General features: G+C 44.0%; 2 protein-coding genes across 2 annotated transcripts; both read right to left on the reverse strand.

Moving 5' to 3' along the window:
• Positions 1-1,765: 1,765 nt before the first annotated feature.
• LOC119655959 (zinc metalloproteinase nas-6-like) lies at positions 1,766-2,749 on the reverse strand. Its single transcript, XM_038062181.1, has 3 exons — positions 2,478-2,749; positions 2,296-2,402; positions 1,766-2,236 (listed from the first exon to the last, which is right to left on the reverse strand). The coding sequence occupies exons 1-3, from the start codon at positions 2,692-2,694 to the stop codon at positions 1,823-1,825; spliced, it is 738 nt and encodes a 245-aa protein (XP_037918109.1). The 5' UTR covers positions 2,695-2,749; the 3' UTR covers positions 1,766-1,822.
• On the reverse strand, positions 1,787-12,977 carry LOC119655960 (zinc metalloproteinase nas-6-like). The gene is made up of 5 exons (XM_038062182.1): positions 12,731-12,977; positions 12,549-12,655; positions 12,062-12,489; positions 11,372-11,374; positions 1,787-1,810 (listed from the first exon to the last, which is right to left on the reverse strand). The coding sequence occupies exons 1-3, from the start codon at positions 12,945-12,947 to the stop codon at positions 12,076-12,078; spliced, it is 738 nt and encodes a 245-aa protein (XP_037918110.1). The 5' UTR covers positions 12,948-12,977; the 3' UTR covers positions 1,787-1,810; positions 11,372-11,374; positions 12,062-12,075.
• Between the last annotated feature and the right edge of the window lie 2,753 nt (positions 12,978-15,730).

Raw genomic sequence — 15,730 nt, forward strand, 5'->3', positions numbered from 1 at the left:
CGTGATCATACATAGAATAAGCCAGAGCCGAAGTCATGTGCTAGAGGGTTCTAGGTTATTGTCTTAAATGCAAAAAAAAATACTAGTAAGTTAGTAAAAATGGTGGCAGTTTATAAAGTTGTCTAGGCAATTCTTGCTTTCGTCTTGTTCGGGAAAATGTCTGAAAAGGGGGTATTATTGATGTAGTCCGACACTTTAAGCTGAAGAAACTCATCGTCGACTATCATTTCTACGTATAACCTTCAAAGTGCGAAACGGTTCAGATAGAATATCTTCAATAAATTCAAAACGGGGTTTCCGAGGCGGTCTTTTGAGTTTCTGAGGTAGCCTGGACGGAGCTAGGTCAGGTGAATAAGCTGTTTGTGCAACGGTATGATACGATTCGGCTTAAAACTTAAAAAGAATCAATGTCGTCCGTCCAGTCGCTCTCTATGGTTCTGAGTGTTGGCCGACCATAAAAGACAATGAACGGCGTCTTGCGGTAATGGAGACGAAGATGCTACGTTGGACTAGTGGCGTCACACGTTTAGATCACATCCGAAATGAGGATATCCGCGATCGTTATGGGATTGCACCGATCGTGGAAAAGTTGTGATGGTATGGTCACGCAATTTGTGCAAACGAGAAATCACTTACCAAGATTGGTCTGAACATCGAAGTCGACGGTAAACGACCAAAAGGCAGACCTAAGCAACGGTGGCTTGATACGCTGGATGGGGATTTGAAAGCCTCGAGATTGCACCTAGATCAGGCATTCGATAGAGCCAAATGGCGAAGCCGATCACGACGAGCCGACCCCGCTTGTGAACGGGACAAAGGCTGCAGAATAAGAAGAATGCCGTGTGAACCGGCACATTCTCGTGAGTTGAGTCGCCTTTCCATATATCCGACTTAAACGACGCACACTGGTATTTCTAATAGACAGTTTCGCCCAGCGTAAGGCACTGATGATTCACAACACCACGATTTTCGAGTGATTTTGTCACAATAGTTTGGATCCTGCTCGCTTTTGGCACGATATTCACTTGATTGTTCGGCTGTTTTTCGACTATTGGCATAGATGTAAATCCCATCTTACATAATATTCCGTTCGCAAACGTCCTGATAGTCAAAATTAATCTCTTCGAAAACTTTAACATGACGTCCTGTTTGCCTGGACGACGTGGAAGAACTCAATGAACCATGATAACTTTCCTAAGACAGCTCGACTATACTGAGGATAGTTCCTTGCTCTCCCATGGATCTTGGTCAAATGGTACTGAATTTAACGAAACAAAAAAGCAGAATCGGGGGAAGGAAAATAAGGATGAATAAAGCCATGGTATGCAGGCTTCTAGGAAAATAATGGGATGGCTTGACTGTTTGACGGGTTTATGCCAGACATATTGACTTAAGAAGGTATATTCAACTATTTTTGTATTAATAAATAATAATCGTTGGCGCAACAATCCATGTTGGATCAGGGCCTTGAAGTGTGTTAGAGCACTTCATTCAAGACCGTAACGGTACACTCCAGGATTAGAGAACCCTGTAGGAGGCAGTGTGGTCAACATTGCGCTTGCCCGAGATTATTACCCTGATTTGACTCGGGTACTCATTCAAAGCTGAGTCGACTGGTATCCGACGTCAAATCACGATACAAATTCGACTGCCATTAGTGAGATTCGAACCGCGACCTTCCGTACGACAGCTTTGCGCTCGAACCACTCAGCTATCCGGACACCCTTTTGTATTAGTCAACAAATAAATAAATAACACAAAGATATCAGTTAGTCGTGCCTTTTTATTGTAGTTCAATTTGACTTAACTACATATAATAGATTCAGCAGCCATACATAGCCCTGAGTTTTTGGATATCAGCGTGGCTCAAATCACCACGGTTTCCAATGACGCTTTGGTAGGCAGGGTTATGAGTTGTAATAGTCCTTCCTCCGTTCTTGCTGAAAGCGTATTGGTCGTAATGCATAATACTTTCGTAGTCGTATCCATAGCCAAAGTCAGTGACGTAAGATGATGAATATTTGTCGAAGTTGCCTTCCAGTCCAGATTGGATGTTTCCCCATTCAATGCTGACGTAATTGTCGCGGCTGGATGCACTTTGTTGATGATGGAATCCAAGAGCGTGGAGGAACTCGTGAACGGCTGTTCCGTGGTATACACATCCATTGGCTTGCAAGTTCAAATCTTGTCTGCCTCCAATCATACCAACATAAGACCAACAACCAGAGTTTTCACGCTGAAATAAGACAAGTTCATTTTCGAATTCTCCCAATAAAACACACAAATTGAACCTACAGTGACATAAACATAATTGTTTTGGTTGGTCCTTCTTTCGAACCTAACACAGCTGGCAGCCTGGATGGCATTGATGGCTCCAAGGATGTAGTTCTTCTCTGGTTCAGCTAAAGTTATAAAATACGGTCGCATTCTAGTAATTAATGAATATGAACTTAAGGCTACCTGGTTGTGTTACTTACTGAAAGAGGGACTGATATCGTAGTAAACAACGTTGTTAGTCCATCTTTGGTTGCTGTTGGTCAAACCATTACGACCGGGTGGGAAACGCATATCACCTTGGAAGAAACCTCCCGCTTCTTCCAACCTCTTTTCTTCGGGACTCGGTTGGATCCTGGCACTTGGGTGCGCCAGAACAGCCAAACTCAAAAGAGAAAGAAGTGACAACTTGAAAAACATCTTGGGTCGTTCGGAGTGCGTTCGACAACTGTTGGTGATTGTCCTAAAAATCGCACCTTAAATACTCAAATTCAAACTAAAAAAATAGTTTCAGAAAAAAATTATCGCTAAGATACTTTTCACTACCGCTGGCAATCTTTAGTTATATCACTCCAATCAAATTTCCCTAATCTATTTATAATTTATTACAAGCTTGTCTGGGGAAATGCAAAAAAAATGGAACAATGAGTTTTTGTATTGTAAAAGTTACACTTGATAGTATTTAACCAGTAATAATAATTACTGATTGTAGGAGAATATGGTGATATCGCAAAGAGGATTAACAATTTAAAAACAGTGTATATTAATTCTGACTCAATATTTCTTGTGGTGTTATATTGCATTTGACGGTTCTATTTGTTTTTCATTCTAGCTGAAGTACGGCTGAAGCTAAGAGCAACGTGGCAATACACAAAATTTGAAAGAATATCGTCACTCCTAATCTGTCATATGATGGTTGATTGAGAAATGTTCGCCCAAACCTATAAAAAGGGTGTCACGTCCAAACTTTAAAATTTTGCATAGTTTCCAGTTTAAATTAACTTGTTTTATCATGATTACTAGGGGCTTCCTCCCGTCCTACTCCCAGGTAAATTACTCGAGCGTTGAGACGTTAGAATCATCGAGTTGAACATGAACTCCATCATTAACCGACTTCGCAACCCAAGTTCGAGCTACTCCTCCTGTGAGAAACCAGATTGAGCTATAAGTATAAACGCAACTTTCCCAATTTCAACATTTTCCGTACCGACAATCCACCACTTTACAATCCTCGGTCCATTCTTCTTCCCCGAAACAGCTTCAAATTACTCGAAGCCACCCTTATTTTCCCTGAAAACCAATTGTCCTGGATATTCGTTGATCCGTCTATTGATTGCTCCAACCAATTCCTTGAACATCACCCTCTTAACGAAGGCACAAAGTAAAACTTGGTACCTGGTAATAGGCGCAGTTGACTCAGAATCGAGAAAGGTTCCATCGGTTTCTCACAAACCTTCAATAAAAGCTGTTATCACTCCTATCTGGACTAGTTCATTATCAGCTGTAAAATTACTCTTGATCCTAATACCTAATCCTTTCTGGAAAATGAACGCAGCATGATGCCGTAATCTTCGACATCAAACTTCCCCTCAGAATCAGCCATTTAACCCCATCCTGGGTTCCTGATTTCCTTTTGGGGCTCTGCAGTCCTGCCCGGCAGATGCTCTCAATGTACTCCTGCATCTCCTCCCTCTAGACCTCCATATTAAATATGTTGCAGCGTGCAGTGCCGTCAGACTACGTGAGTCCGGATGCTGGGCAGCGAAGTCCTACGGTCACAGCAAGATCCTAGATAAAATACCTCGGGAAATCTGGGCATCCCCCACGGACTATGCCACACGCAAGCTGAACTTTACGAGAAACTTTGCTGTGGACCTTCCAGCCAGGGCAAAGTGGAAGACCGGCGGCGTGTTGCAAGGCTATGACACAATATTCTTTATGAACGGATCAAAGATGGCCTATGGAGTCGGCGCGGGAGTTTTCTCGAATACGTACGGTGTATTCAAGTCGTATGGTCTCCCAGGTTTCGTATATTCCAGGCGGAAGTGCTGCGCGATATTGGAAGTCTGTCGATGGCTGGAGCGTGATTCGAGCGCCAAGGCGATCAAGGCCTTGTACTCAACGACGACATATTCTCGGCTGGTGGGGCAGTGCAGAGACGCGCTTAACCGTCTGGGCGGCACGCTCAAGGTCGCTCTCCTCTGAGTTCCCGGGCATAGGAACATAGAGGGAAATGAGCGGGCTGACGGATTGGCCAGGCAAGGCTTTGCTCTTGGCAGTCCCTCGGGGAATACAGTCGGTGTTCCGCTGGTGACTGTCGGGGCCGAGTTTACTCGCACGATGGCGAAGGCTTGCAAACTGTGCCAAGTCAAGGAGAATTTGGCCCGCTTATAACATAGCCTGCTCACGAGAGCTCCTGTGCCCGACGCGTGCAAATGCGTTCAAGATTACAGCTATCTGCACGTGGCACTGGCCCATAGGGGACCATGCCGTTAGGCTCGGTATATCCTACAACTCGCATTGCCGAAGCTGCGGAGAAGGAAGGGGAACCCTCATTCACTTTCTCTGCGATTGCCCAGCTCTGGCTAGAGTCAGGTTACGGACACTGGGTAAACCATTCTTTGGGGCCTCAGAGAGATTTCTAGCTGCAGGGTTGGAGAGCTGCTTTCCTTCGAGAATGCTACGGGCTGGCTCTGAAGATCCGAGCCGGCTGGACTCTGCCTCCCAGCAGTCACGGTCTTAGGAGTTTGTGGCATCAAAACGGCGCACCAAAGCGCTAATTGGGGTCCTCGTAGCGGCCACTGATACCTACCTACCTACCCCTTCCAGAAGACGAACTGCACTCCTTGGCGATATCACACAGAAGAACCCTTCGGTAGACACTACTTACAAATAGATACCCTCCACAGACCCCTTACTTAGTTCATGAACTCCGCAATATTAATAGTTCCATATACCAGCGAATTTCAATCCTGACCATCTCGACAAGCGCGTCTCCAATGTTAACCTGAACTTTGGCACCTTCAGGGAAACCAAAAAAATTCGTCCTAGCCTAAAAAAATAACCCAGGAAACCCCAATCCTATCTTAAAACATCTCTCCATCCGAAAAAGTGAACATCCTAGTTAACCACTTCCCTAAGCCCGCGTTTCAAAACTGATGTCAGGAAACAGCTTCTCGACTCTAACCTCTACCGAACCCAACTCACAGAAAACCTCTTCACCAATTTTCTGATCAGATGAACATGCAACCCGTCCATTTTGCCATATCAAACAATCATGATGTCTATAAGCAAGAAATCGGTATATCCCGACAAAATCTTACCAATAGTCTTAAAAAAGTGTGCTCCAAGCATTTCCATTTCGTTTCCTCAATTCTTTACCACTGCCTCCTCGCCTCCTTTCGATTGGTAGAGTGTTCGTATTTCCCTCGACTAAGGTCGTCTGAATTCGTGTTTGGACGGAAATTGTGGTATTATCAGGGCAATATCTTACGTGCCAAACCCCCCGCATGGACGTAGTCCTTGCTCGTCACGCCCGCTTATCACCCAGGTTATACACATTGAGTAACTCGATGAGAATCTTCTTCACATGCATCTGTTCCTTCAATTACTCTTATCCCTACAATCCTAAAACCGCTGATCCACAAGGTAGAGCAGTCTTCTACATCAGTAACTACTCCCAACCCTAATTTTCAAAAACAAAACAAAGGAGAATTTAGTCAACGTTTGGGCCAAACACCGATGAACGCGTTCATGAGAAAGTGGACGTGGCAGCAGATAAGTGGAACGTCGAGAGAGTACGACAACTTCGTTACGGGTTATGCCATGTAATGGAAGCTGGAGCCAAATGGGGCCGGACAAACAGGGCAAACTTGCTACATGGCAACGATCGTTCTTTATTTCCGAAGCAGGTCGACCCAATCTTCCCAGTTAAGGTAGGGGTCCTTCTACTAACTGGCCTAGAGGAAAAAGATAGTAGTTAGTAGTAGTAGTAGCACCGTATAAGAAAATAATTCTGACAACCAAAAAGGAGAAACGTCATCGTGCTCCAGGTCGGAGAAAAATCACGAGAAAAGAGTATTTGCTTTAAGTTGCGAAGCACTTGCTTATCGGAAAAAAAGTTTACGAACTTGTAAATCAGGTAGAACCGCAAATCATCTTTATGAAGAGAATGAAGCTCATCAAAAAGACAAGAAACCAGGAGGAAAGGCTACTCAAAAAGAGCACGGCGGTCATACAGCGCCTAAAAACGGGACAAACTGTACCAACTGGTCCTCCAGGTTAGGGGTTGGGTAGGGCTGACAACCCTACACGGAAAACCGATGTTACGGAGCCACGAAAGGAGCTTCAGACAGGATGGATTTTAAAACGACGGACCCGGCAACGACAACGGAATAACGATTTGCGCATTTTCTCATGGAACGTGCGCTCCCTGTACAGAGATGAAGCTGATGAGCAGCTAGCCGATACCCTGTCCCAATATAGGGCTGATATAAAAGCGTTGCAAGAGATGCGATGGACAGGGACTGGTTTCCTGGAGAAGAGCCACTACACCATATATTATAGCGGTCATCCAGTAAACCATGTGCTCGGAGTGGGTTTCTTAGTCAGCCAAAAAATGAAACCTGCTGTTATCGGCTTTGAAAACATAAGCGAACGGCTATGCACTCTGCACTTGCGAGGCAAGTTTAGCAATATAAGCCTCATAAACGTTCACGTCCCTACAGAGGAGACTGCAGAGTCGGAGAAGGATACCTTCTACGAGGCAGTAGAACAAACCCTCGAAGCCTATCCCAGATATGATATCAAAATCATACTTGGGATTTTAACAGCCAAGTAGGGAAGGAGCCCCTATTCAGGCGATACGTTGGCTCCCATAACTTACATGAAAAAACAAATGATAACGGACTGCGGACTATTCAATTAGCAGGGTCACACGAAATGGTTGTTCGAAGTACCTGGTTTGCGCGGAAAGCGGTCCACAAACATACGTGGGCCTCTCCAGACGGGACCACTTTCAACCAAATTGACCACGTGTTGATCGAAGGCCGCCACCTCTTAGCCTTGATGAATGTCAGAACATATAGGGGGGCCAATATAGACTCGGATCACTATCTCGTTGGCATGGTGCTCCGAGCTCGAATAACAATACTACCTAGAATCCCCTCTTTGAGAACTAACAAGTCTGTGAACGAGAAAAGTACAGGGAGCAACCGCACCAGGCGCGGAAGATTTACCAACAAGTCAGCAGGATGAAGCCTTATACACCTCGATGCTCATCCTGCCGAGACAAAGAGGGAAATCTGATTTCCGATAGAATGGGCATATTAGAGCGATGGATTGAGTACTTTGATGAACTACTGAACAACCAGAACATCGGCGAGTTGGAGGTCCCGCCAACTGAAGACGACGGACAAATACTGCCACCACCAAGTTTAGGCGAAACAGTCGTGCAATTCATCGGCTAAAAAATCATAAGTCGCCAGGAGCCGATGGAATTACAGCCGAATTTTTTAAATATGGAGGCGACCAGTTACACCAAGTGGTTCATCAACTTGTGCTCAAGGTATGGGACAGCGAATCAATGCCTGACGATTGGCAACGAGGCATTATCTGTCTCATACATAAAAAGGGAGATATCACACAGTGCAGCAATTATAGAGGTATCACGTTGCTGAGTACCATCTATAAGATATTCTCCACTACCTTGCTAGGCCGGATAGTCCCATACGCCCACAACATCATTGGCCCATACCAAAGAGGCTTCACTCCAGGCAAATCAGCAACAGATCAGATTTTCTCTGTGCGGCAAGCGATGGAAAAACTGTTGGAATATGGACAACAGTTGCACCATCTGTTCATCGACTTTAAAGCCGCCTATGATAGCATAGCCAGGGTAAAACTGTACACGGCCATGAGAGAATTCGGTATTCCGACGAAATTAATAAGACTGACTAGGCTGACCCTGACCAATGTGCGAAGCCAGATAAAAGCAGCAGGATCACTCTCAAGACCATTCGACATCAACAACGGTCTACGACAAGGGGATGCCCTATCATGCGTTCTCTTTAACCTGACCCTCGAGAAAGTGATCCGTGATGCTGAGGTAAATGCAAGAGGTACGATCCTCTTCAAGTCCACCTAACTGCTGGCCTATGCTGACGATATCGACATCATGGGAAGAACCACCCGAGACGTACAAACTGCCTTCATCTAGATCGAGCAGGCGGCAATCGGGGCGATATCTTGGGCTGCACATCAATGAAGGCAAGACAAAATATATGGTGGCAACGTCAGCACCGAAGACGAATCAACCAACAACATCAAACCGCACTGGTCAGACAGGAAGAATAAAGATAGGAGAATACAACTTTGGGACCGTTGATAATTTCTCCTATCTAGGGTCGAAAATCACAACCGACAACAACTACGATGATGAAATCCGCGCACGGTTGTTGTCAGCCAAGAGAGCCTATTTCAGCTTACAAAGACTGTTCCGCTCGAAACGTCTCACAATAGGGGCAAAGCTCTTGCTGTACAAGATTATGATCTTGCCAGTCCTCATGTATTCCTTGGAAACTTGGGTTCTTATCAAGAAAAATTGCGAACTCTTGGCCGCGTTCGAGAGAAGAATCTACACAATGACGAAATCTATGAGCGATACCATGACCGTCCGGTTGTGGATAAAATCCGGCTCAATAGGTTACGGTGGGCGGGTCACTTAATCCGTATGGATGAGGATGATCCCACCCGGAAGGTCTATAAGGGCAATATCTATGGTAGAAAAAGAAGACGAAGCAGACCCTGCCTAAGGTGGAGCGATGGCGTAGGTCAGGACGCCAGACAGCTTTTAGGGATATCGAATTGGTGGACTTCGGCGTAAAACCGGGATGTCTGGAGTTCCTTATTAAGGCAGGCCTAGACCGGATACCGGTTGTTGCGCCGTTGATGATGATGGTCATACAGAAAATGATAACTGCTATCATCATCCGGAGCTCCCCGCTCATGACGCAACAACAAGAATCTTGCCAAGTGGTAACAAAGAAAACCAGTCAGCGTCAATGGATACCTACAGCAGTAGTAATGTCGTGGTAATAGCTGATAAAAAAGAAGGGCTAAACCTCGATCAAGACCCTTCTCTTCAAGATGAACGAAAGCAGATTTTTTGCGGAGGTTCCTCATGAAGTCCGCAGCAATGCGAACCAGAAGATGCTGACTGAAGACCCTGGGGTAGATGTCAAATCTGTCCGGCAGTTTCAAATCGGCGGTAGAATTGTCGAACTTGATTCGAAGACTGACAGAAAGAATATATTCTACGAGACAGTCCAGAGCATTCTGTCTATGAAAACAGCGCTTTCCTGAAACCTACGTTCCCCCTGGAAGGGAATTTGGACTGTCTTGCGAATAATAAAGAGGTGAAGGAAGCAGTAAAAATGGATTATCCACGTATGCATGTAAACAACCTCAACGTGGGAATTACATCTACCAAGTCCAGAGGGCGAAAATTGACCATTATCACCGCCCCTGAGAAGACAGTTAATCAACTTTTTCATTGATTGAAATTAAAGATCAAGTGAAGCTTCTGCAGGATAATGTGAAAGGCAGTTCCGATTCGCTACTTTAAATACTGGGCCTAAGGGTATGAAGCTTTGTTTCACTTGTGTGGAACACCGGGCACCGGCATTGGTATTCCCAATCGCAGTATGTCGATATACTAAGCCTCGTTGCCATTTGGGGGAGAGATATGGAAGTTATGCTTGGGCATGACTGAGGGAATTGCTTTGTGTGTGTTCGTTCTTCAGAAATGACCCGCTTCAGCGTTTGCTTCCTACAGAACGAATCTATGTATGTTGGCCCTTTGGAGGACGAGATTCGAAACACGGATGGAAGAGTGTAGCAGTAAAAATGGAAAAAAATCGTGCAGGTATTTTTCCCTGTCCACCTCATCGGAAATGATGCTGTCGACGAGAGAGGAAACACTGAGGAATGCCACTCTTCACTGTAAAGGGACTGAAAAAGGCGGCCCTGTCAATAAAGGATAAAAAAGGATTGGGACTGTTATTCCCAGTGAAGTGCTGTAACATGTTAAAACCGGTACAACGCATGTCTGATAGCGGGTATTTTCACTTCCCGTTGGAGGGTTTCGAGACTGATAAGCAAAAAGACAGAGGTGATCCCGAAGCTCCGTTGGGGTCAGTATACTTCCGACAGAGGAGCTACTGCCGCTAAGGCTTATTAAGCGAAGATTGACTGATGAAACATCTACTGCGATAGATTTCTCACCAAAACCATACAGTTACAGAGGGATGCGATTCATGAAGTGGTCCAACCAGTGAGACTGACTTGCCTGACGAGTAGTGCCTTGATGGGGAAGTTCTGGCGCTAGAAAGCTGTTTCCATATTCCAGGCTATCTGCTCTACGAGGCTCGGGAAGGGCATCGTAGAATAGGAGTCACATTGGAGACAGCTCAAAGATCTATCCTTGGTTTAAATCTTTGTTATACGTCATAGTCTGGTATGACTCAAGATGTGTGATGAATCGTATTTAATCGGATACACGGCTGATGCCATCATATAATTGGTCGAACAAGCTCAGCGTACATTGGGAATGTTGACGCGACAAGTCAGCAGATGGATGACTGATCATTCTACCTAGCTTTGAACAACACTAGAATGGTCATCTTGTTCTCACTATTCAGGTTGAAGCATTCACGATCTTATCGAAATCGGGGGTTAAATATCTCGTAGACTCGGAACACCGCGGACAAGGTTGCAGCTAAAATATGTGCAATTTACCAGTTGATGACCAATGTTGAAGGTCTCTTATCCACTAGGCGTGCGTCGTTTGTGGAGTAGTGTGGTTCGATGTGTCCTTCCTCCGGCTCCGAGGTATGAGCTAGTACCCTCTACTACGTACACCTTGGGCAAGTACAACGGAAAGGAGTTTTTCACGGTGGGTTTGCCTATTGTACTATTTCTTTGCTAGCCGTAATGGTTTTAGCACGATTTATTCCAATTGCTCATCATGTTGCGGGGTCTATATATTTCGAAAATGGAGAGCGAAATAAGGAAGCCATCGCTTGTGAAAAGATAACGCTTACTCTCACCAATCCCAGGAAAGAAAATCTATGGTAGATGGACAACGCATCTCATCAAAAACGTGCTGCTGGTATTCAATCAAAAGCACAGTGTGCTTCACTATTAATTAATCCAGCTGCTCAGTCGACATGGATATTATCAGTCTTATTGAACCCAACCGAGAAATCACTGTCGCCAAACTGCATTTATTGCAAGGATCTGATTGACGATGTCTGTTTCTTTTGTAGGAGGGTACCAAATGCCTCTTGACAACATGCTGAGAGCAGGAGAACATGTTGCATAGCAAGGACACGTGAATCAAAGTTGCACGTTACAATCAACGAATTCTTAAGGCGAAAAAGGGAGGTTTGAAGGAGAAACGACAGAGTAGCTGAGGCTCCCTATTTGCGCTGCAATACTGAATAAACCTAACCTAGGCAATGAACCAAATGGTTCCAGCTTAGTATCCTAGACACAGAAATAGTTTGTTTGAGACAGGAGTCGAGCACTTTGTACGTTAACGCATTTTACCTTCCTTCCCTTGAGAAAAAAGATAAAGTGGAACTCACATTACCAGGCGCGTAGGTTTAATGTGATATTTTTGCCATACGTAAGGGTTTATAGCAACCATATTGTCAATGAAACTAACAACACAAGGATTTCAGTTAGAAAGTTATGCCATTTTTATTGCAGTTCGATTTAATTCAACTACATATAATAGATTCAGCAGCCATACATAGCCCTGAGTTTTTGGATATCAGCATGACTCAAATCACCACGGTTTCCAATGACGCTTTGGTAGGCAGGGTTATGAGTTGTAATAGTCCTTCCTCCGTTCTTGCTGAAAGCGTATTGGTCGTAGTGCATAATACTTTCATAGTCGTATCCATAGCCAAAGTCAGTGACGTAAGATGATGAATATTTGTCGAAGTTGCCTTCCAGTCCAGATTGGATGTTTCCCCATTCAATGTTGACGTAATTGTCACGGCTGGATGCACTTTGTTGATGATGGAATCCAAGAGCGTGGAGGAACTCGTGAACGGCAGTACCGTGGTAGACACATCCATTGGCTTGCAAGTTCAAATCTTGTCTGCCTCCAATCATACCAACATAAGACCAACAACCAGAGTTTTCACGCTGAAATAAGCCAAATTCATTTTCGAATTCTCCCAATAAAACACACGAATTGAACCTACAGTGACATAAACATAGTTGTTTTGGTTAGACCTTCTTTCGAATCTAATACAGCTGACAGCCTGGATGGCATTGATGGCTCCAAGGATGTAGTTCTTCTCTGGTTCAGCTGAAGTTATAAAATTCGGACGGATTATAGTAATGAATGAATATGAACTTAAGGCTACCTGGTTGTGTTACTTACTGAAATCAGGATGGATATCGTAATAAACAATGTTGTTAGTCCATCTTTGGTTGCTGTTGGTCAAACCATTTCTACCGGGTGGAAAACGCATATCACCTTGAAAGAAACCTCCTGCTTCCTCCAACCTCTTTTCTTCGGGGGTCGGTTGGATCCTGGCACTTGGGTGGGCCAGAACAGCCAAACTCAAAATAGAAACGAGTGACAACTTGAAAAACATCTTGGGTCGTTCGGAGTACGTTCGACAACTGTTGATGATCCTCCTAAAAATCGTACCTTAAATACCCAAATTTAAACTAAAAAAATAGTTTCTAAAAAAATTATCGCTAAGATACTTTTCACTACCGCTGGCAATCTTTAGTTTTATCACTGCGATCAATTTCCTTAATCTATTTGTAATTTATACAAGTTTGTCTGGAGTAAGTACAAAAAAATTGAACAAAGGTGTTAGTGTTGTATTAGTTAGACTACGTAATATTCAACTATCAATAATAATTACTGATTTAGTTATGTTCAAAAAGAGGCTAAGGATTTATAGTAGACGATGAGAGATTAAGTAAATATTTTCAGCATAGTTGAGGTGTTTGAAGTCTTTCTTTTTATTGTCATAGTGTTTGGGGAAAGTGGCCGTGATCAAGTGAACATCACCGATAAGGAGATGGCATGTGGAATAAGTTAGGCTCTAATTATTTATTGGAAAGGCAATGGACCTCTGAGCTCTAAAACTTCCGTCGCCAGTCAAGAATCCTTTCTTTGGGGAATGAGTGTACCAGTGATTTCAGTTGACAGATTTCTAAAGTAAATGTAGTGGAAGGAGTTATTCTCATTGACCAATACAAAAAAGGACGGTGATCTTCTGGCAACATAACCACTTCAAGAGGATAAAAATATTGGTGAGTAGATATTGTATAGCATCATATATAACGCAAAGGCACATTTTATATTTAAAATGGTAGATTTTATATTGTGTTATCAAGAGACGCACTTCCATCATATTAAGGAACATATGTAACAACGGTGAGAGGTTTAAAGAGTTTCTACAAATTGCGCTGTTTTGTCAATGACGCACATTGTTGGGTGGAGGTTGGGTTTCTGCTGACTGGGAAAGAATATTTAATCGGATCGACTTCAATTAGAGTTGTCTTCTAAAAGTCCATAGTGAAAGGCCATTAGCCTCCTTCTGGTGGTTACCTTCGTTAGCGTATTGTTATTGCGTCTGCAAATAGATGGGAGGGTTTGGCATCCAATTTCAGCACGCATCCTTTCCGCGATCTGGCTGTCGCCTAGTATCGAGGAACTTTTGCGCCAAAAGGATAAACTCTTAGTATATGACTTGCCGTTTGGTCCAGGGCAAAGGTAACTTAACAGACGCTGCCTCATCCCTGCCCTGGGAGCAGCATGACCGAAGTGATTACAAGGTGGCATTTGCTCCCTTATATTAATTCAAAAACATATGTATGAACTATAACGAGGACAGACACCGCGTTGTAAAATTCAGGGCTAGCCAGTCGAGGTTAAACCAAACTTTGTTGTGAGACCCCAGCAGCTTGGGTGCTTGCCCAGAATGAGGGTCCCGTGGACCACAACCGTGGAAGTATGTTGCTTTCCCACTGCTCCGGTCTGCTATCAAGTGGATGGCAGATTTAGGAATTTCTAGATCTCCTTCCTTCTTGAACTAAAGTCTAAACTCTTAGCCTCAAAATATTAAGGAGTATTGAACCACATCAAAAGTGTTTTTATCTTAGGTGTGGTGAACTTGTTGGTCATCTTCTAACAGTAATGGTATTTCCGCGTGGTTGTAGCTCCTGTAGCTCCTGCAGGTTCGTTAGAGTTGCTGATTCCACTTATTAGTAGATCTTGATAATCCGGGATGTTTCCTAGTAATGGGAGGTCGGAACTTATCGTTAAGATTCTAAAGAAAAGCAGATGGTTCATGTGACAGTTAAATTATCCAGGAACGTATCGAAGGACGCCTTGGATAGAAACGCACAGAGAAAATCTGAAATATTTTTCATTTGACTTTGGTAGGGGCCGATGATATACTGAGCGTATAGGGATAATAAGATAGCTGCTTGACTGCGTGATATCCCCTTTTTAAGGTTTTGTGAAAAACAAAACTTTATTAAAATGGATTCAATGTTTGTCTGTCGGTTTCTGTATGGCACAGGTAATGGCTCGCAGCCAGTCATCAGGATTGATTGTCCCATAATTTGAGCACCAATTTATTAACCGCTTTGTGTAGTTGGTCGTCTGCATTTTGAACCAAAGCAGCTGTAATTCCATTGACTGCTGGCGACTTAAGATTACTAAGCCGATGAATCGCACGGACTGTTTCTTCCATCCTTGGTGGTGGCAACATTTGTCTGGTGCATTCAGGTGGTGAGACCCCCAATTTGCCGATATTTTGGTTGTTGTTGCTTCATCAAAGTTCTCAACGCATTCCTCCAATATGCCCATACTGTCGGAAATCAGAGTTCACTTTTTGCCTCGATGGGGTGATTGTCGAGGTATATAAAGCCAATTTGTTGATAAAACTTCCGCGTCTGGTGCGATTGCTCCCTGTACTTTTCGAGTTAATAGACTTATTGGTTTTCCCAGATTTTTTTCGTCTGTGAAGTCGCTTCTCCATTCGATGGAATTAGTGGTCAGTGCGCGTGCCTGCGCATTATGAGATTTCGGCATTGCTCTGCAAGCAGCATCTTTCCGTTCCGTTGCTAGCTTACATTGATAGTCGAACCAGTCGTTCCGGCTTTTTTTGCGACTCAGGTTAAGTATGATTGTGACCGTATCGGTGATAACGTTCCACAGGTGATTGTCAAGATCATTCGATGATTCTTCGTCTTCACGTCCTCTGGTTGTTGCGGTTATTGCGGCGCCCATTTCCCCTTATATGTGCTGCGGAGGACTCTGTTACAGATGGCTTCAGTGTTCACTCTCACTTGATTGTCAGATGGGATTTGGGTGGTATTGTTATTCTGCTTGGGAGCACTGTGACGACAGTGG

This window comes from Hermetia illucens, chromosome 4 (assembly GCF_905115235.1).
Source record: "Hermetia illucens chromosome 4, iHerIll2.2.curated.20191125, whole genome shotgun sequence".
NCBI lineage: Eukaryota > Metazoa > Arthropoda > Insecta > Diptera > Stratiomyidae > Hermetia > Hermetia illucens.

Coding starts and splice junctions, on each gene's coding strand:
- LOC119655959 (XM_038062181.1), bottom strand. CDS start 2,694: ATGTTTTTCAAGTTGTCACTTCTTTCTCTTTTGAGTTTGGCTGTTCTG. Junction 2,403..2,477: donor CGATATCAGTCCCTCTTTCA/GTAAGTAACACA, acceptor TTATAACTTTAG/CTGAACCAGAGAAGAACTAC. Junction 2,237..2,295: donor ACAATTATGTTTATGTCACT/GTAGGTTCAATT, acceptor GTCTTATTTCAG/CGTGAAAACTCTGGTTGTTG.
- LOC119655960 (XM_038062182.1), bottom strand. CDS start 12,947: ATGTTTTTCAAGTTGTCACTCGTTTCTATTTTGAGTTTGGCTGTTCTG. Junction 12,656..12,730: donor CGATATCCATCCTGATTTCA/GTAAGTAACACA, acceptor TTATAACTTCAG/CTGAACCAGAGAAGAACTAC. Junction 12,490..12,548: donor ACAACTATGTTTATGTCACT/GTAGGTTCAATT, acceptor GGCTTATTTCAG/CGTGAAAACTCTGGTTGTTG.